This window comes from Pseudophryne corroboree, chromosome 3 (assembly GCF_028390025.1).
Source record: "Pseudophryne corroboree isolate aPseCor3 chromosome 3, aPseCor3.hap2, whole genome shotgun sequence".
In the NCBI taxonomy this organism is placed as follows: Eukaryota; Metazoa; Chordata; class Amphibia; order Anura; family Myobatrachidae; genus Pseudophryne; species Pseudophryne corroboree.
This window is the reverse complement of record NC_086446.1, coordinates 682,720,341-682,741,020: the sequence shown is the minus strand read 5'-3', so window position 1 is coordinate 682,741,020 and position 20,680 is coordinate 682,720,341. Positions and strand designations below refer to the sequence as shown.

The following is a 20,680-nucleotide window of genomic DNA, read 5'->3' as shown; positions in this document are numbered from 1 at the left end:
ATGGTGGAGTACACTCAATTCCATTCCCGCCCTCTGCAGAAACTGATTCTTGCCAAGTGGGCTGCCTGCCTCACCGGATCAGGTCTCAAATGATCTCCTTGTCGCCGGAGGTCCGTCTGTCACTGAGCTGGTGGCTTCAGGACCAACGATTGAGCAGGGGTCGTCCCTTCTGGATCTCCAACTGGGTCCTTCTGACGACGGATGCCAGTCTGAGAGGTTGGGGCGCGGTGTTGGAGCAACACTCTCTTCAGGGTCGGTGGACCAAGGAGTCTCTCCTCCCGAAAAACATTCTGGAATTGCGTGCGGTGTTCAACTCATTGAACTTGGCCCAGCATTTAATACAGAACAGACCTGTTCAAGTACAGTCTGACAACGCCACCACGGTGGCGTACATCAATCATCAAGGCGGCACTCGAAGCCACATGGCATTGAGGGAAGTATCACGGATTCTTCAGTGGGCGGAACGCCATCTGCCAGCCATATCGGCCGTGTTCATTCCTGTGGTCCTAAACTGGGAAGCGGACTCTCTCAGACGTCAGGACATACACGCCAGAGAGTGGAGCCTCCATCCAGAAGTGTTTCAACTCCTCGTGGACAAGTGGGGCCTTCCAGATGTGGACCTGATGGCATCTCGACACAATCACAAGGTTCCAGACAAGGGATCCTCAAGCAGCGTTCGTGGATGCACTGGCAATTCCATGGTACTTTCGGCTGCCATATGTGTTCCCTCCGGTGTCACTCCTGCCCAGAGTAATAAGGAAGTTCAAGCAAGAAGGAGGAATCCTACTTCTGATCACTCCAGCGTGGCCCAGACGGCATTGGTTCTCAGACCTTCAGGGCCTCTTGATAGAGCGTCCCCTTCTACTTCCGCAGCACCCGGATCTCCTTGTTCAGGGCCCCTGCGTATATCAGGATTTAGCCCGATTGGCTTTGACAGCGTGGCTCTTGAAGCTTTTGTCTTCAGGGCCAAAGGATTTCTGAGGCGGTCATTCAAATCATGTTGAAGGCCCGGAAACCGACTTCTGCATGGATTTATCATAGGGTCTGGAATTCTTACTTTGCTTGGTGCGCATCTAACAATCATGACGCTTACAAGTTTAGTACGGCCAAACTTTTGGCCTTTTTACAACAGGGCCTGGTCTTGGGCCTTCGTCTGGCCTCCATCAAGGTTCATATTTCTGCCTTGTCGGTTTGGTTCCAGAGAAAAATTGCAACTTTACCTGATGTTTATACATTTACTCAGGGTGTGTTGCGGATTCAACCTCCTTACTTCCCGCCTGTGGCTCCTTGGGATTTGTCGGTGGTTCTGGAGGCATTGCTAGGGTTTCTGTTTGAGCCTCTTGAATCTGCAGACCTTAAGTAGCTTTCTCTTAAGGTGTTGTTTCTACTGGCTATTGCCTCTGCTAGACGGGTGTCGGATTTGGGTGCCTTATCTTGTAGGTCACCATATCTGATTTTTCAGTGATCGGGCGGTTCTTAGAACTCGTCCCGGGTATTTACCTAAGGTGGTGTCTTCTTTCCACCTTAATCAGGAGATTGTGGTTCCGGCCTTTGCCTCTCCTGAATTGTCTTCCAAAGAGCGGTCTTTGGATGTAGTACGGGCTCTCCGTATCTACGTGAAGAGATCTGCCTCCATCAGGAAGTCTCTCTGGTTTTCACAAACGTGGCTGGCCTTCTCACAAGCAGGCCCTAGCCAGATGGATTAGAATGGTGATTGCACATGCTTATGTACAGGCTTGCCTTCCAGCTCCTGCTACCATAAAGGCCAATTCTACTTGGTCGGTTGGACCTACTTGGGCGTCCCGCCATGGTGCGACCCTTGAACAATTGTGCAAGGCGGCTACGTGGTCCTCAGTGAACACGTTCATAAGGTTTTATGCCTTTGATACTTCGCCTCCCAGGATGCTTCCTTTGGACGCCGGGTTCTTGTGCCCACTACAGTGCGTCCCCTCCCATAAGGAACTGCTTTAGGACATCCCCAATGTCATTCCCTGTGGAGCCCAGTGTACCCCGCAGCAGAAAATGAGATTTATGGTAAGAACTTACCGTTGTTAAATCTCTTTCTATGAGGTACACTGGGCTCCACAGGGCGCCCACCCTGACGCACTTAGCTTCTTTGGGTTGGTATGGCATTAGCCGCTGACACTTTCTCCTTTCATGAGAATGTGGTGTATGTGGCTACTAACAGTTGCCGTCTCTTTTGCCTGCTACTGCATTGGTATGGTTAACAAAAACTGAGCTCCTGTGCACAGAGGCGGGGTTATAGAGGAGGCGGCGCTATGCATTCTGGTAAGATGGTCAAAGCTTTGAGCCTGTTGGTGCCTCGGATCAAGATCCTACTCTACACCGAAAGTAATTCTCTGTGGAGCCCAGTGTACCTCGCAGAAAGAGATTTAACAACGGTAAGTTCTTTCCATAAATCTTGTTTTATTAATTATATAGCTGCTGTTGAACAAAGAGTAATAATTAGGGAAGCTTGGGATCCTGAGATTTTGAGCTAAAAATGCCAGGATTTAAATCCCGGGATTGGTGCCTCCAATCCTGGGATTTTCAGGATTAAGGTGTGGATTTCTGTTCTCAGCCATGGCAGCGCTGAGCACTGGTATTTGGAGACAGTGAGTGACACTGTCTCTTACTTTCTGAGCGGCGATTGCGGTCTGAGGGACTGGCAATTGGCTGCTGTGAGGGCCCGTGACTTGTGTGGAGGACCATGGTGGAAGTCGGACCCGAGAGATACTGGAGTCACTCGAGTCGGTACCTGCTGCTGCCTGGGCTGGTTCTGCCTGCACTTTTCAAAACTGCTGTCTCCTTGCTGGAGCCTGTATGTGCAATCTGGAGGAGGGTGAGTCAAGTGAAAGTGCACAGTTATATTAGGTGACTTCTATTATTCATAATATTGTGAAGAAGAGAAAAAGCTGGTCCTTATAATAGACACATTTTCCATGTGTACACTGAAGTGATGACATCAGAGCTCACTGATTACATTCAGTGACATCAGAACTCAGTTTCTTTGGTTTTTAATTATTTATAGAACTATAATCCTGTATTTTACACCCATATTGGCATCACTCGTTTGTTATACCCTTTTTAATCAGGCGTTTGATCGGCAACGACGCAGTGGTGGCTCTAGAGGTGGGGCTGCAGCGCAAAATTTAAATAGGCGAGTTACACTAACTGCCAGTGAGCCGTGGACAGTAATGTTTGGGGTGGCAGTTGGTGTTGCTCCCCTATTTGAATTTTTTGGCTGTGCTGCAGCCCCACCACTAGAGCCACCACTGGCAACGAGTATGTGGAATATTTATTTTATATTAATATACAGTAGGTTTCAGTTACCGTATCAATATAACAAACTTTCCTGGGTGAGTTGCTGCAGCTCGACACCAGTTTCATGAAGAACTGATTCACTTGGCACCACCAATTAATTTCACTCTTTATTAGTGATCAGTGAAGGAACATGTTACAAACACACTGTTTCTCTGTAAAGCTATTGGCACAGGGTGTATGAAGCAAAGTGACAGCAAATGGTATTGGTTTTACTTACATATAAGGCTATTAATCAAACTACACCAACGTACACATCTTCACTTATCTCAAACTATATCCCAACTCGACCTCTCCGTTCTGCACAAGATTTGCATCTCATCCACTCTCATTACTTGCTGCATGCACGATTTGCATACTTCTTTCGGGCTACACCTACTCGTTGGAATGCCCTCCAACACACAGCAAGACCCTCCTCTAATAATCAAACCTTCAAGCGTTCCCTGAAAACTCACCTCTTCAGGCAAGCGTATCAAATTCCATAACTGTCCACATAACCTTCATAAATGTACTTATCTAATTACATCCCCTCTGTACAGTCCACAGTATTTTCTTTTTCTTCAATTTCACATCCTTCTGACCTCTGGGCAGCATTGCTGTGTGACTATATCATACATCCCACCAAGAAACTCTGCAATCTGGCTGGACCATTATGCAATATATAGCACCTATCCTTGTGTATCAATGCCTATTTCCCTATAGGGGTTCAGTATGATATCCCGATAGATGGGATACCGGCGGTCCGTATACCGACAGCGGCATCCTGACCATCAGAATCCCGACAGCTCTGTGGAAAGTACCCTAACCCTCCCTTGTGAGTGCCTAACCCTAACCCTCCCCGCTGGTGCCTAACCCTAACCTTCCCTTCCCCACTGCCTTAACCTAACCCTCCCTGCTTGGTGCCTAACTCTAAACGCCCCTTCTAATGCCTAAACGTAACCCCTCACGCTGGAAAAACTATCAGGATTCCGGCTGTACGTATTTAGACGCCGGGTTCCCGACCTCCGACGGTATTTAGATGTTGGGCTTCTAGCATCCCAGCGTTGGTCACATAAAAAACACTGGGGATCCTGGGAATATGGAGGAGGGAAGAGGAGGGTTACACATTTCAATATTTAAATGTGCCTTCCCTGCTACGCATCGTCCATATCCCAAGAGTACTCCAGTGCCCCCTATGGATTCAAAGAAAAGGATTTACCTGGTAAGTACCAAAATCCCATTATCGACTGCCGGGATCCCGTCCTTTGGGATATTAACTGCATCTCCCCTATAAACTGTAAGCTTGCGAGCAGGGCCTTCCTACCGCTATAACTGTCTATTATTACCCAGTTTTGAGTTTTCACTGTTTTTCCAATTGAAAAATGCAACAGAATGTACTGCGCTATATAAGAATCTGTTAATAAATAAATAAATAAGTGATTCAAGATTCACTCCCCATGCATTTCACATGCCTTCAAAAGACACCATGGTAAACCATGGCCAGCCAAGACTGATGTTCATAGAAGTGAAGTTATGCCACTTTATGCATTATGACAGTGGCTCCAAAACGCGACCCTTATGGCACCCCAACTGTCCATGTTTTAAGGATATCACAGGTGAATTAACTAGTACCTCAGTCATTTTGATTTAAGCATCTGTGCTCAACCATGGATGCCCTTAAAACCTGAACCATTGGGGTGCCTTGAGGACTGCGTTTGGAAATCACTGGATTATGATATTAATGGTAATAGAAAGCAGTTGTCATGACCTACATTTTACCTGTGTCTCTCATGCAGAAAGTTACCCATGACATGGACATGTGCTACGGGATGATGGGAAGTCTCTTCCGCAGTGGCTCTCGCCAGACTCTGTTTGCCAGTCAGGTGATGCGTTATGCAGATCTCTATGCGGCCTCTTTCATCAATCTCCTGTATTATCCATTCAGCTACCTCTTCAGAGCCGCACACGTCTTGGTGAGTTTCTATCCATCCATCACCTCATCCTAGATTATGTCATTAGAGTAGTTTATGGCTGCATTGGTTGTACCAAGTTCTATTTGTACCTAACCCAATCAAATATGGCTGTGACAATAGAGGTGCGTTGTCTTCTAGATGCACCATGCAGATTCCTGGTTAGCGCCTGGTTTCAGAGCCCCTGTTTCAATAATCCCCATAATACCTGTGTAATAATAATTTTCAAACACCTAAAATTGCCAAATAATAAATAAAGTCCTTCATTTTCATGATTATCCACCTAACTGATGAATTTTTCCCCACAAAACCACTCAGAAATTGTAGGATTTTTTTATTACTTAATAAAGTTTAAAAAGTTTAATTAGATATTTAAATATTTTCTAAGTCTTTTGCATCCCCCCATGTGTCCTTAGGCCTCCATGTGTCCACAGGCCCCTAGCGGTCTTAAATCCTAATAACCGTACCACCCACCCACACTCCCTTAGCAGTAAAAAAAAATTCAACGTTTCACCCTCCCCCTTTTATGCACTCCCCTTCTCGTACCCAGTGATGAATGTTATTTCTCTTTCATCCACTAGGGGACACTGGAGTCTTATACAGTAGGGGTGTGAAGCTTGCAACCGGAGGTGTGGCACAATCTAAAATTAGCATTGTCTGCACAGCCGGCTCCTCCCCCTTCACATCCCTCGACCCTCAGTTTGGAAAATTGTGCCTAGGAGGTACAAGCACAAGAAGGGAGCTCCTGCTCCATTACATTAAGAGGCTGAGTCAACCTAATGAAAAGGGGGACAAATGTCTTTAAACTTGAGAGACAATGATCCCTAATAAAGGGGACCTGCATCTCTCCACAGAAAATCCTGAGCACAGAGCAGCAAACAGATCAAGGGCAGTAAGTACTGGTTGTTAAGGGCCCTAGTTAATCTCCAAGTATATAGCTTATACAGAGAAGCACAGGGGGAATCTGTGGTCCCGCGGTACAAGCTTACTGCCGCCACCGGACCCGCGCCTCACGCAGTCTTCTGGCTCTGAGCCCTGGCACTGCAGCGCAGCTTCCCCCGCTGCCCCCCTCCCTCCGCTTGCGCTGGACACCTTGCGGCTCCCTCAGCTGCCTTCAGTATCGGAGGAGGAAGCAACGCAGCCTCCCCCTCCGTCTCCCTTCTGCTGACACTGGGACATCTCGCGGCTGGCAGCTGCAGTCCCGCTGGTCTCTGCACTCAGCGGACTTCATATCGGAGGGGAAAGCAACGCAGCCTCCCCCTCCGTCTCCCTTCATTCCGCTGACGCTGGGACATCTCACGGCTGGAAGCTGCAGTCCCGCTGGTCTCTGCACTCAGCTGACTTCATATCGGAGGGGGAAGCAACGCAGCCTCCCCCTCCGTCTCCCTTCATTCTGCTGACGCTGGGACATCTCGCGGCTGGAAGCTGCAGTCCCGCTGGTCTCTGCACTCAGCTGACTTCATATCGGAGGGGGAAGCAACGCAGCCTCCCCCTCCGTCTCCCTTCCTTCCGCCGACGCTGGGACATCTCGCGGCTGGAAGCCGCAGCCTTGCTGGTCTCTTCCAACACTACACTGCTGCCCTCAGTGTTGGAGGCGGAAGCAGCACAGCTTACCCCGCCGCCCCCTCTCCCTCCACTGGCAGTGACTTTGGGGCTGGAAGCCACGGCTCCCCAACTGCACAGTAATCGGGGCAGGGGGGGAAACGATAAAAGCGGCATGGCAAAGCCTCAGTTGCTCATCACATTAATGCCCCAAACAGAAGCATAAACCATGCTGAAGGGGCGCTAGGGTTTTTAATGAAGTGATCAAAAACTTTCAGTGGTGGCCATCTTTCATATACAGAAGAGGCGCCAACGGGCTACACACTCTAGGGACAACACATTAGGTGGGAGGGAGGGATTCTTTATAATAGAGAGAAGTTGCTCCCTCTACTGGACAGTTAGGCTCTGCTGCAATGGATTTTCAATGTGTCTTAACAATTGGATGATCTATATTTTCAAGGGACTTCTGATACACAGATCCTGAGAAAATAAAAGAAACGACTGGATCGCAAACCCCGGCCTCACAGCTGACAAACAGTTGGGTGTGCGGGAGTTGCTACAAAGCTGGTGTTTATTATTATTTATTTAATTTTATTATTATTTATATATATATATATATATATCTATTGAAAAAGATCCAGACAGGTGTATCCAGTGTACCTTTCCGCCCATCATCCGTTACGGTCTTTCCATTCCTATTAAAAAAGGAGGAAAAGCTCTACGTGCGCTCAGTGGTTAAAGCACCTCAAACAAGTGTAATAAGAGCACTAGGGGAGCAGCTCCGGGATGTGCGATTCATAAGGACGCTAAACCCGTGAGTGGTATTCCAACAGGGGCATGGGAACAAGCCCTGGCAAATAATTCCAAAGAGGAGAATCCCACAGGCATCAGTCCGACTGGGCTGAGGGTTTTTCAAAGCTATGGAGGCATTTCTGATAACACCGCCTGCGAACAATAAATAATGTGCGCAAGGCGGTCAGAGACCACTCCCAATTTTACAAGTCGGAGAGGGGCCTGGTCATACATTAAGGCGAGTTAATTGAGACTACCTTTGATGTTGATACTCAGGAGGAGGACCCAGAGGTGACGGGTCCAGCTTTCCTTATAGAAGCGGTTAATAAGGATACTAAACTGCAAGAGTTTAAATCCCAATGTGGTTTGTCAAAGGAGACAGTCGGTAAGATTGTCTCCTTTGTACCTCATGTAACGACTTTCAAGATGCTTCAGATCGTAAAATTGACACAGCTTTAAAGTCAATTTTTTGTAGCAGCAGGTGCAGCACAGAGACCTACGATCGTCTGTGCTTGGGTTAACAAGGCCATGGGAGCATGGTCTGGACGTATTATACAGGCTATTGAGGAGGAAAATAGCTTGGAAGAAATTACCCAACTGGCGGAACACATTCGAGAATCTGCTTCATACTTGTGTCAAGCCTCAAAGGATATTAGTAGGATAGCATCGCGCATCTCTGCATAGGCCATATCGGCTAGACAGGTTTTATGGCTCAGAGAATGGCAAGGGGAATCTGTGACACCAAGAAGGAGGTGGAATCCATTCCCTTTGTGGGTGAAATGCTTTTCGGGCCAGAGGTGGATTTCACAAGCTACTGCCTTTTCCACAAGTCCACCTTTCTACCTACTCCTTCTACGAGAACCAGTGGCGTAACTAGAAATTTTTCTCCCCCAAGCCAAAAAATTCTTCGGCGCCCCCCCCCCCCCCCCCCCCTTCATGCTCCATAATTGTTCATGCTCCAGAATTGGGAGCAAGAAAGGGATAAACAAAAAAGGGGCGCGGTTTTGTTGAAGTGGGCGTGGTTTTGCATAAAGGGGCGTGGCATTGCAGGAAAAGACTACCTTATACCCCAGTTTTGCAACCTGCACGCCCATACGTTGACCACCACAGGAAAGAAAAATAATCCTGATTCATGCCCCTTACATTATTTGTAATTTTTTCTCCTTATAGTAATGCCCAGTATACATTATGCCACATACTGCAATGGCCCTTAGACATTATGCCGCACACAATATGCACACACTGTAATGCACCCGACACATTATGCCACACACCGTAATGTCTGTGACACATTATGCCACACACCGTAATGCCTGTGACACATTATGACAGGAATCGCAATGCCCGTTATACATTATGCTACACACTGCAATGCCCCTGATACATTATAGCACATACAATGTCTGTGACACATTATGACACACACCGCAATGTCCGTGATACATTATGCCACACACTGCAATGCCCGATACATTATAGCACATACAATGCCTGTGACACATTATGCCACACACTGCAATGACCTTGAGACATTATACCACAATGCCCGTGATATAGTATACCATACACCGTAATGCCTGTGACACATACCGCAATGCCCTGCCCGTTATACTCTATGCCACACATCGCAATGCCCGTTATGTATTATGCCACACTGCAATGACCCTGAGACATTATACCACATACCACAATGCCCGTGATATAGTATACCACACACCGTAATGCCTGACACATTATGACACACACCGCAATGTCCGTGATACATTATGCCACACACTGCAATGACCCTGAGACATTATACCACATACCACAATGCCCGTGATATAGTATACCACACACCGTAATGCCTGACACATTATGACACACACCGCAATGTCCGTGATACATTATGCCACACACCGTAATGCCCATTACACATTAAGTCCTACAGTAAGGCTTCTAATTACTTTTCAATTACCTGCTCGTTGTCAGGGGTTTCATGCACTGGGTGTCATGCTCGTTGCCAGGGGTTTCATGCTCTTGGTTCCATGCACGGTGCCAGGGGTTTTCATGCTCAGGGTGTCATGCTCGTTGCCAGGGGTTTCATGCACTGGGTGTCATGCTCGTTGCCAGGTGTTTCATGCACTGGGTGTCATGCTCGTTGCCAGGTGTTTCATGCACTGGGTGTCATGCTCGTTGCTAGGAGGTAGTCCTTGTTGCTAGGGCTGTGCTCCCAGTGCCACATATGTCCCCAGTGCCAGATATTCCCCCACGGTGCCAGGTACTTACATGCCCCAGTGCCAAATATAGTCGTCGTCCCCATGTGCCAGGTACACATATACCCCCCCAGTGCCACATATGCCCCCAGTGCCAGATATTCCCCCCCCCAGTGCCACATATGCCCCCAGTGCCATATATTCCCCCCCAGTGCCATATATTCCCCCCCAGTGCCATATATTCCCCCCCAGTGCCATATATTCCCCCCCAGTGCCAAATATGCCCCCAGTGCCAGATATTCCCCCCGTGCCATATATGCCCCCAGTGCCAGATATTCCCCCGTGCCATATATGCCCCCAGTGCCAGATATCCCCCCCAGTGCCATATATGCCCCCAGTGCCAGATATTCCCCCCCAGTGCCATATATGCCCCCAGTGCCATATATGCCCCCAGTGCCAGATATTCCCCCCCAGTGCCATATATGCCCCAGTGCCAGATATTCCCCCCAGTGCCAGATATTCCCCCCAGTGCCATATATGCCCCAGTGCCAGATATCCCCCCCCCAGTGCCAGATATTCCCCCCAGTGCCATATATGCCCCCAGTGCCAGATATTCCCCCCAGTGCCATATATGCCCCCGTGCCATATATGCCCCCAGTGCCGGATATCCCCCCCCCAGTGCCATATATGCCCCCAGTGCCAGATATTCCCCCCCAGTGCCATATATGCCCCAGTGCCAGATACCCCCCCCCCCAGTGCCAGATATGCCCCCAGTGCCAGATATTCCCCCAGTGCCAGAAATGCCCCAGTGCCAGATATTCCTCCCTCCCCCCCCCCCGTGCCATATATGCCCCCAGTGCCAGATATTCCCCCCGTGCCATATATGCCCCCAGTGCCAGATATCCCCCCCCAGTGCCATATATGCCCCCAGTGCCAGATATTCCCCCCCAGTGCCATATATGCCCCCAGTGCCATATATGCCCCCAGTGCCATATATGCCCCCAGTGCCAGATATTCCCCCCCAGTGCCATATATGCCCCAGTGCCAGATATTCCCCCCAGTGCCAGATATTCCCCCCAGTGCCATATATGCCCCAGTGCCAGATATCCCCCCCCCAGTGCCAGATATTCCCCCCAGTGCCATATATGCCCCCAGTGCCAGATATTCCCCCCAGTGCCATATATGCCCCCCGTGCCATATATGCCCCCAGTGCCGGATATCCCCCCCCCAGTGCCAGATATTCCCCCCCAGTGCCAGATATTCCCCCCCAGTGCCATATATGCCCCAGTGCCAGATATGCCCCCAGTGCCAGATATTCCCCCCAGTGCCAGAAATGCCCCAGTGCCAGATATTCCTCCCTCCCCCCCCCCGTGCCATATATGCCCCCAGTGCCAGATATTTACCCCCCCGCCGTCGCTTTTTGGAGGGACACGGAGGGCACAGCTCGTCTCTCCTGTGTCCCTCCTGCTGCATCATCTCCGGCGGCCGCGGGTCTAATAGGGGGAAGTGCCGGTTCGTGAGCCAATTAGAGCTCACGGACGGCACTTCCCCCTATTAGACCCGCGGCCGCCGGAGATGATGCAGCAGGAGGGACACAGGGAGGCGCGCTGTGTGCCCTCCGTGTCCCTCCAAAAAGCGGCGGAGGGAAGGAGACTGCAGACTGACATGTGGACGCTCGTCCGCATGTCAGTCTGCTGTAAATCAGTGGCGCCCCCGCAGCCCCTCGACCCCAAGCCACCGCGAGGACTGCGGTGGCAGTAGTTACGCCACTGACGAGAACCCCACTACAGGTTAGGAGAGGTTATTCGGGACCAAGGTCTCATGCATTCAGATCGCAGTCCTTTCGAGCCCAAAGAAGAGTTTTCGGTACACAAGCACGTAGAGGCCGCTCACAGGCACCGACCAGAGAGCAGGATAAACCGGCTGACAAGACAGTGGCATGACGGCCTCCCAGCTCACCTGGGGTCCCCCTTGGTGGGCACGCGTCAGGAAGGTTTTCAGGACATCTGGGCCAAAACCTCACCAGAACTTTGGATCAACAACATAAACTCCCAGGGGTACAAAATAGATTTTCAACAGAGACCTCACAGTCAGTTTTTTTGCAACGGGATTGCCTCGGTGCCCTCCGAAATCAAAAGCACTACTGACAGCGATTAAAAAATTGCTACGGTCAGAGGTCATTATTACAGTTCCCGCCTCTTAAAAGGAAACGGGTTTCTATTCCAGTCTGTTGGTTGTGCCAAAGCCAGATGGGACGGTCAGACCCATACTCAATTTAAAAGCTTTAAACGGTTTCTAAGGGTCTACAAATTTAAGATGGAATCAATCCAGTCAGTCATTGCAGGTTTGGAACATGCATACCTGCATATCCCAATTTGGACTTCTCACCAAGCTTACTGAAGGTTTGCACAGGTGACGGATCACTACCAATTCTGGGCCCTGCCATTCGGTCTATCATCAGCCCCTAGAATCTTTACGAAGATCATGGCAATAATGGTGGCAGGATTGAGACCTCAATATCTCATTCAACATGCGTGGATTGTGAACTTCCAGAAATCCGACCTCATGCCAACTCAACGGATTCAATTCCTCGGTCTCATCTTGGACACTATAAAATTGAGAGTATTCTTACCAGAGAACAAGATCCAGGCCCTACAGAGGTTAGTGGCTCCGGTACTAAGAACACAGACTGTTTCTCTACACCTCTGTGTGCAACTTCTCGGGAAGATGGTGGCGACGTTTGAAGCTCTCCAGTACGGCAGACTTCATTCCCGACCATTCCAGATGAACCTCATTGCACAGGGAGCAGGTTCGCACTGGCGTCTACACCAAGAATCCGACTTCCACCGCGCATATGAACCTCCTTGATTTGGTGGTCGTTTCACAAGAATCTAGCAGCAGGCAAGAGATTCGACATTTGGGATTGGAGGATCCTGACAACGGACGCCAGTCTCAGAGTTTGGGGTGCCATCCTAGAGGAACATCCGTTTCAGGGCAGATGGACGTTACGGGAGAGCAGTCTACCCATAAACATTTTAGAACTGAGAGCAGTTTACAATGCGCTTCTCTTAGCCGAAGACTTAGTCATGGGTCAACACCTTAGGATACAGTCGGACAATGTCACGATGACAGCTTACATAAGCCGTCAAGGAGGAACAAAGAGCAGGGTGGCGTTAAAGGAAGCCACAAAGATTTTGTTGTGGGCAGAAAGGCGAAACATTATCCTCTTGGCAGTGTTCATTCCAGGTGTGGAGAACTGGGAAGCGGATTATCTCAATCGCCATTACATGTATCCGGGATTTTCAACATGGCGGTGAGGAGGTGGGGTCTACCTCAAATGGGCCTCATGGCGTCTCGGCAAAACCATCAGCTGCCCAGATATGTGTCCAGGACAAGAGGTCCAGCAGCAGACGAAGTGGACACATTGACACTTCCTTGGGTTACAGAAGGGTTTACATTTTTCCACCTTTCCCACTCATAACAGGGTTCTGAAGAAGGGGAACCGAGAACGAGTGTGGGAAATTCTGATAGCACCAGATTGGCCCCGCAGGAGTTGGTACTCAGATTTAAGGGGATTACTAGCGGATGTTCCTTGGCGGTTACCTCAGAGACAGGACCTGCTATCTCAGGGGCCGTTACTACACCCAGACCTGAACAGGCTGCGTTTAACGGCGTGGTTATTGAAACCCGGATCTTAAGGAACAGAGAGATCCCGCGAACGGCTATTCCTATGATGATTGCTGCTAGGAAGCCAGTTACAGCCATGCACTACTACAGAATTTGGAAGAAGTACATGGACTGGTGTCAGAAACGTGGTTGGAATTCGACAAGCTTATCCAGACTTCTACTTTTTCTTCAAGCTGGTTTAGATGGAGGACTAAGACTAGGTTCCTTGAAGGTTCAAGTTTCGACTCTCTCCATCCTCTTTCAACAGCGGTTAGCATCCTTACAAGAGGTTAAAACCTTTTTACAGGGAGTTCTGAGGATACAGCCTCCTTTCTGTCCCCCCCCCCCCAACTGTGCCGTGGGACTTAAATTTGGTATTGGAATTTTTGAAGTCACCAACTTTTGAGCCGTTAGAAAGGACAGACCTGAAATTTCTTTCTTGGAAGGTCACGTTATTACTTGCTTCGGCCAGAAAGGTTTCTGAGTTAGGAGCCTTATGTATGAGTCCTTCTTTTTAAAAAACAAACAAAAAAAAAACAAAACAATTTCCGTGAAAATATGGCAGAACTCGGTACATGAGCGGATTTCCTTCCTAAGGTCATTTTGGGGTTTCACGTAAACCAGACGATTGTAGTCCCATCTTTTCAGGGATTTGCAGATGGGGACGTGTCTTTGGATGTTGTCCGAGCTTTGCGACTAAAAGTTACGTCGTCCTTCGGAAGGTTGGCCCATTTGTTAGTTCTCTATGATGGGCCAAAGAAGGGTTGGCCAGCATCTACGCAGTTCTTGTCTAGATGGATTAGACTTGCCATTCGGCAAGCTTGTAATTCCTGTGGTCGACAGGTTCCGGTTCAGGCTGGTGCTCATACCACCAGTTCAGTGGGTGCCGCATGGGCGGCTGCCAGTGGTGCTTCCGCTACTCAACTTTGCAGAGCGGCGACGTGGTCCTCAGCCCACACGTTCGCAAAATTTTACAAGTTTGATATCTTTGCGTCCGGAGACTCTAAGTTCGGACGTTTAGTTTTGCAGGCCACTGACAGCACTCCCTCCCTTGGGGATAACTTTGGGACGTCCCCTACTGTATAAGACTCCAGTGTCCCCTAGTGGATAAAAGAGAAAAGAGGATTTTGGTACTTACCGATAAATCCATTTCTCTGAATCCTCTAGGGGACACTGGACGCCCGCCTCGGTGCTGTCAACCTGCTGTGTTCAAGGGTCTTGTTCACACATTTCGTGCAAACAGCGTTAGTTTTTCTGTTAGGAGTTTCTTAGTTGCTGTTTGATATGTTGTACGGTTCGGTTCCTCGCCACGGGCTATAATCATGTCCTATTCTCAGTCAAATTTTCCAAACTGAGGGTCGAGGGATGTGAAGGGGGAGGAGCTGGCTGTGCAGACGATGCTAATTTTAGATTGTGCCACACCTCCGGTTGCAAGCTTCACACCCCTACTGTATAAGACTCTAGTGTCCCCTAGAGGATTCAGAGAAATGGATTTATCGGTAAGTACCAAAATCCTCTTTTTTTTATTTTATTATTTTGGTTGGTGGTCACAGATTGCTGCAAAACTGCAGGTGGTCCGGGGAGCCAGAGGAGATCTGTGCAGAACAGATCTCCTAATCTAAAGCTGGAGCACATAGTGGGGCGGGGCATTCGCATGTTATACGATCTTGACACCTGAAGTGCTTCCGGTAGCATCATGTGTGACGTCGCCAGGCAAGTGGTTAATTCAAGGCACAAGTTAGGCTGAAATTAGTAGTGTTTTAAGGGGAATAATTAAAAATGGGATTAGTCTAGGTTTTTAAATTCTTCTCTTAGGACCGTATGCATTTGTATGAGCTCCTGCAATCCCACAAAATAGGTGCATCTCCATTCTATATGCCAAGCTCCTATGCATGAGCAAGGTGCACAGATACGTACATTTGCAGATACGTAAATGTCTCATACATGAAATATAATCATACAATGCATTTCCACGTTTACAAGATGTCACAGCTACTGATCTAGTGAAATACTTACGTTTTATAAATGTTTTCTTTGCCTATAGATGCCCCATGAATCTACAGTGGAGCATATTCACATGGATATTAATGAGTCCGAGTCACCAATGGCCACACGGAACCGCAGCTCCTTGGACTTCAAAGATTCCGATTTTAAACGGCATCAGCTTACTCGGTCCATCAGTGAGATCAAACCGCCCAACCTCTTCCCGCTGGTGCCCCAGGAAATCACACACTGCCATGATGAGGATGATGATGAGGAGGAGGAAGAGGAGGAGGAGGAAGAATAGGATGTGTCATACAAGTATTATCCTGAAAAGGATCAGCAGCAGTTCCCCGTAATATACAGTGAAACGTTTCCTATTATGGGACAAATTTCCATACACAGAAAAATTATTTTTTCTGTTTTATATATATATATTTTTTTGTTAATCCCGTCCAACAGTTATAAATGCAAGCCGGTATTTGCACTTAATTACTCCCAAGTTGTACATATCTGTCGTAGAGTACTAAGTTATCCGGACCTCTCTTATGAGAGACATGGCACAGTATTTACTACTTACAGTTTGGTATTGTAGTCTTTACGTCCGATGCCATCCTGCAACGTGTTGTCTACAAAGATCTTTAATAAAAAGAGACGATTCTGCTCAGCACACGGGGCAGAGTTAGTTTATTTCAATATAGACGCTACAGTTATTTAGTTCTGACGACAATACTAAATTTGTCATTTGTTCTATGCTGGACTGTAGGCGAATTGGCTCCAGTGTGTTGCACATACAGAGTTGCAGTTCATGGATAAGAACGATGTGGTTCCGCCAGCTTCTCATAGTAACGGACTCTAGCAGTGACCAAGTTCTGGTGGACGACCCTTTCCTGCTATTCAGAAGGAACATGCATGTTTTCCTATCCGCTGCTGGAAAATCTTACGCATCACTTGTAGCAGCCAGTTTGTCAGTGATCTAATAGTAATAGGAATATTGCCCATCAGTTCGCCAGGAACTAGCCACTGAGAACTGTGCTCCAGTGATCTCGCTAGTTTGTAGTGAATTCATTGGCTGGATTTTTTGCAACATCAGTAGAGCCGACCGTATGGTTCCCTCTCCCGTGTGTAGACAATAGGGGCACCATAGAGGCAGACACAGCTACTGTAGAGGTCTGAATTCTGCATTGTGTAGCAAAGCTTGTGCATTTTTATTTTATTTAGGTTTTTTTGAAGCTGTGATATTTGTTTTGATGTATAAAGAGTAGCTATTTCCAAAAGTTATATACAATCAAAACACAATAACATGTTAAAGTAACATGTTCAGTGAAGACACTGCTAGGATCCTATGCAGCTGCATTGAAATGCATTTTGTCCTCTTACGTTCTCCACTGTAATCACTATAAGGTTTCATGCTAAGGAAAATACTTGCATTCAGATATATAGTACAGCACGCCAGAATTCTGATCAGTGTCGGGATTCCAGCTTCGGTCTTTTGATAGCCGGCATCTCGACCGCCGGGCTCCTGACCGGATCTCTTAGAATGAAGCCGTTTTTACCGAAGCAGCCCAATGGTAGACTGCGCAGGTCTAAGCACTTGTGTCTGTCACAGAAATCTCTGCAGTGGCCATTCTCCATGGCATGGGTAATTTATGCACACGTCATAGCATTTGGTCTCCGCACTGGTGTAGTATACTTGTATCTTCATACCATCCTCCTCCGTATCCTAAACTGTTCAGGACACTTTATAATGTTATGATCTATATTGTAGTAATTTTATGAAAGCTGGAGAAAAAAGAAAAAAGGCGTTGATATAAGCAACTACTTAAGGTCTAACTGTTACCTGGGCAACCATCCGGTTAGTTGCTGTGGACTGTAGTGTCTAAGTTTCCTTGCAGTTAAGAAACGCTTCTTGGATCCCCATCATGCCATTTGTATCGTTCTTTCATGAACGGCTGTCCTTGTTTTACTGTACATACAGCCAGTTTTGGTTTTCATTCTTACATTTTAGTGGGTTTTTAATGAGTTCTTTGTGGTTTTTTAATTGCAAAGATAAACTTTGCACCTACATCTGTTTACCTACAGGAGCTTTTACTACAGGTGAGGTACACTTGTTCAACCAGGTTTGCTGCGTTTATGTTTATTAAAAGTGACCAATATAGTATATTATTTCAGCCTTGTTTTTGTAGAAGCCCTTTTAGATCTTCAAATACATTGTGAGATTGCAAGGTGTACAATGGGATTTTACCCTTACGGTATATCATTTCTTTGGCGTTTTTAAGACATATTATCTTCTTAATGGGATTTACACATCTTGCCTAAATGACCGTTTAGGTTACAGTTTGAACTGTGTGGAATCTTTGGTGCACATTAGATTTGTACTAGTCATTAGAATCTTTTTACATATTGTTATTTTAGAGTTAGGCGACCTGTGTCTCTCAGCTACTGTACTATTATGCAGCGGGGGGGCTGGCAGGACACAGTGGAAGTAGTAGGTCTGTCACAGGTTGAACAGTAGGCGTACCCTACGTAAAGTCATTACACGTTACTCTAGAACACTTTACTGGTGCCTCTGATCCATTACTTTGTTATTTAACCATGCATGCTTTTATCATAATGATGATTTTATAATAATGTTTTGTTTTTGTTTGAAAGATAGCACATTTTACATATGTATATTCAGTTGTTTGTATTGCTTTCACCCTTATACATTAATGTATACTGTGAAATACTGCCCATTGATATTGTGGGGATTATTTGGGCATGGCTGTATAATCTTAGATAAGTTCTGTGAATTTTTTTGGGGGGGGGGTCTTTTACCCCAGTGCTGCAGCAGGAATGAATTATGGGTTTAGAACAGAGTGATGTATGCCAGTTATGGCAGTTTTCATAGCCCCCAGAATGATCAAGCATGACCCTGGACACTTTGCCAGTGCTCTTTGTCTATTCTACAGAATACAGACATTGTTGAGTATCTGACGCTATCCATTACCCACTCACACATATATGTATAGACTGATTCCTAATCGGACTCTTCAGCTGTGATTTGATTATATAGGGAAGAGTTACTCTATAATTTTCCAGGTTAATCTTGATAACATCTTCTCTACAAAAAGGAGAATAGACAATTGATATGAAAGCAGTATAGCCCATTTACATTTGTTCCTGCTGAAGACTTCATGACAATATTGACCCCAGAGAAACAAGCATCCTCCATATTCTCCAAAACAAATGCTTTCTTTATGTCACCCACCAGCAAATAGAATGATGCTCTGCTCGGAGCAGGAGAACGCTGGCGGTGAACGTATATACAGTATGTAATAATGAAAATAACCAACCGTGTAAACAGCCACTAATGTGTCTTAGTTGTATATTCCCTGAAGTCAGTTTTTCTCTGCATTGTTTAATGTACTCACATCTCACTCATTACCCGAGTTGAACCAGTATTCTGCCTATTGCTGTAATGGTAACTGGGGAGATCAATGAGGCATGAGTTTCCAAGTGAATTAATAAGCTGGACATTTGTTCAGCTCACACAATGCCTTCTTTCACTATGTGTAGGCGATGGGTCTACTTTAGTGTATGTTTCTCCCTTTACAGAAATACAATATGGGGTAATCACACATGGGGTGCTTTCGATACCAGCTGGAATTTCAATGAAGGAATAATCTACAAAGCACATATTGTTGTGTATCTGAAAATGACACAATGAAAAAGGTCACCTCAGCTGTTATTGTTATATGTACTGTATACGTGCATTTTGTAACTGGGGTGGGGGAACCCAATCCGACCTTCTATTTCTATGTACAGTGCTGCAGAGAATTTTCTACAACTGACTGGCATGAATCTTGTTTGAAAAATACAGCTAATTTTTAACAGTGACTTTTGTTTTCCTTTAAGTTTGATATTCTCATCTGGAATTGGTTCATATCCTTCACCAGTTTGTAAATTATGCTATACTGTATCACCAATAAAGTTTAAGAAATTAACCTTTTAATTGTATTACATTTTATTATTATTTCTTTGGTTAATATTCTTGTTTTCTGGGGAGGGGGGAGATGTGAAGTTCAACAACAGGGTGACAGTAATAAGAAAATCTTCAGTTGCGGAGTTCCGGGAGGCGGACTCAGCAGCTGGCTGCTTTTTAATAGAGCTCTCTGCTCCCCTGGATCATCCCCGCTGAGACATGCTGTCAGCGCCTGGAGTGGACCCCCACACATACCTAGGTGGGTCCATGAGATAGGCGTGGGCAAGTGGACATGAGTCCTGGCTCCCCACAACTCCTGTAATCCGGGCGTTTAAGTAGACGCCAACTGCCGCTGCCGCCATCTTTGATCTCTCCGCTCCTTCCTGCTGTGCTTGCCGGGCCGAGCTCACGGAGCTGTAAGCGGCAGCTGGGAGACCCACGGCTGGGCACCAGACTGGGTGGTGAGTGGCTACCTGGGACCCTCTAACCCTTCCACCACCCGCGCTTGATATCTACCTACAATACAACTGTGCCTTACCCCCGGCCACCATATTAGGAGCTCCTGTTCTCACACTCTGCCCACTGTCACCACTGTGAGCTGTTTATATCTGAGGGGAAGCAGGGATTTAACAAAGGTGCTGCACAGATGCTTAAGGTCCCCTAGCCCCATCAGTGACCGCTGCAGCGCTGGAGTGGTGGGAGATACAGGATATCTGGTGTCTTCCCAGTTTTAGATGAGAATAATCCATCCACAGTATTGAAGGGCTCCCTAGTGTAAACCCACTCTTTCTGTCTCACAGGAGCTGCTGATATACTGGGTTATCTCTTGGAACACCACTTTGTTCTCTGACCACTGTTATTCTTGACTCTGTATTATAGCCTCCGCATCTATTATTGTGTGCAGTTTGTCACAGTGATTTATATTACCCCCTGCTGGGCAGGATTGTGAATTACCTGCGTTTCATAATTGATATTCACTGTTGGAATTGCCTGGCCTGCAAGATACTCTCCCCTTTCCTGTTACCAACATATTCTATCATATATATCAGATGGAGAAGTTCATAGCTAAATCTCAAAGGGGTGGAAAATGCGGAACAGGACCAAACAGAGGAAAACACATGGTGCAATTACACAACGGCAAGCCCACCCTCTTCTCCTGTAAGGGACGATGTACTACAGGAAGTCGCTGATCCAACTGTTTTCTTAAGGAAGCCATTGGCTCTGCAGTCATGCAGCTCAGGGAACATAATACCAGATTTGATGAAGCAGAG

At 47.1% G+C, this 20,680-nt stretch overlaps 1 protein-coding gene across 5 annotated transcripts in view; it reads left to right on the top strand.

Annotated features, from left to right (window-relative positions):
* The window catches only part of NT5C2 (5'-nucleotidase, cytosolic II), a 155,199-nt gene extending 135,760 nt beyond the window's left edge, over positions 1-19,439 (top strand). For all 5 annotated transcript variants that reach the window (XM_063961952.1, XM_063961953.1, XM_063961950.1 and 2 more), the window contains 2 exons: positions 5,097-5,273; positions 15,510-19,439. In XM_063961952.1, coding sequence (XP_063818022.1) covers positions 5,097-5,273; positions 15,510-15,752 — 420 coding nt within the window. In that variant the 3' untranslated portion in view covers positions 15,753-19,439. The remainder of the gene's footprint in view (positions 1-5,096; positions 5,274-15,509) is intronic.
* The last annotated feature ends 1,241 nt before the right edge of the window (positions 19,440-20,680 follow it).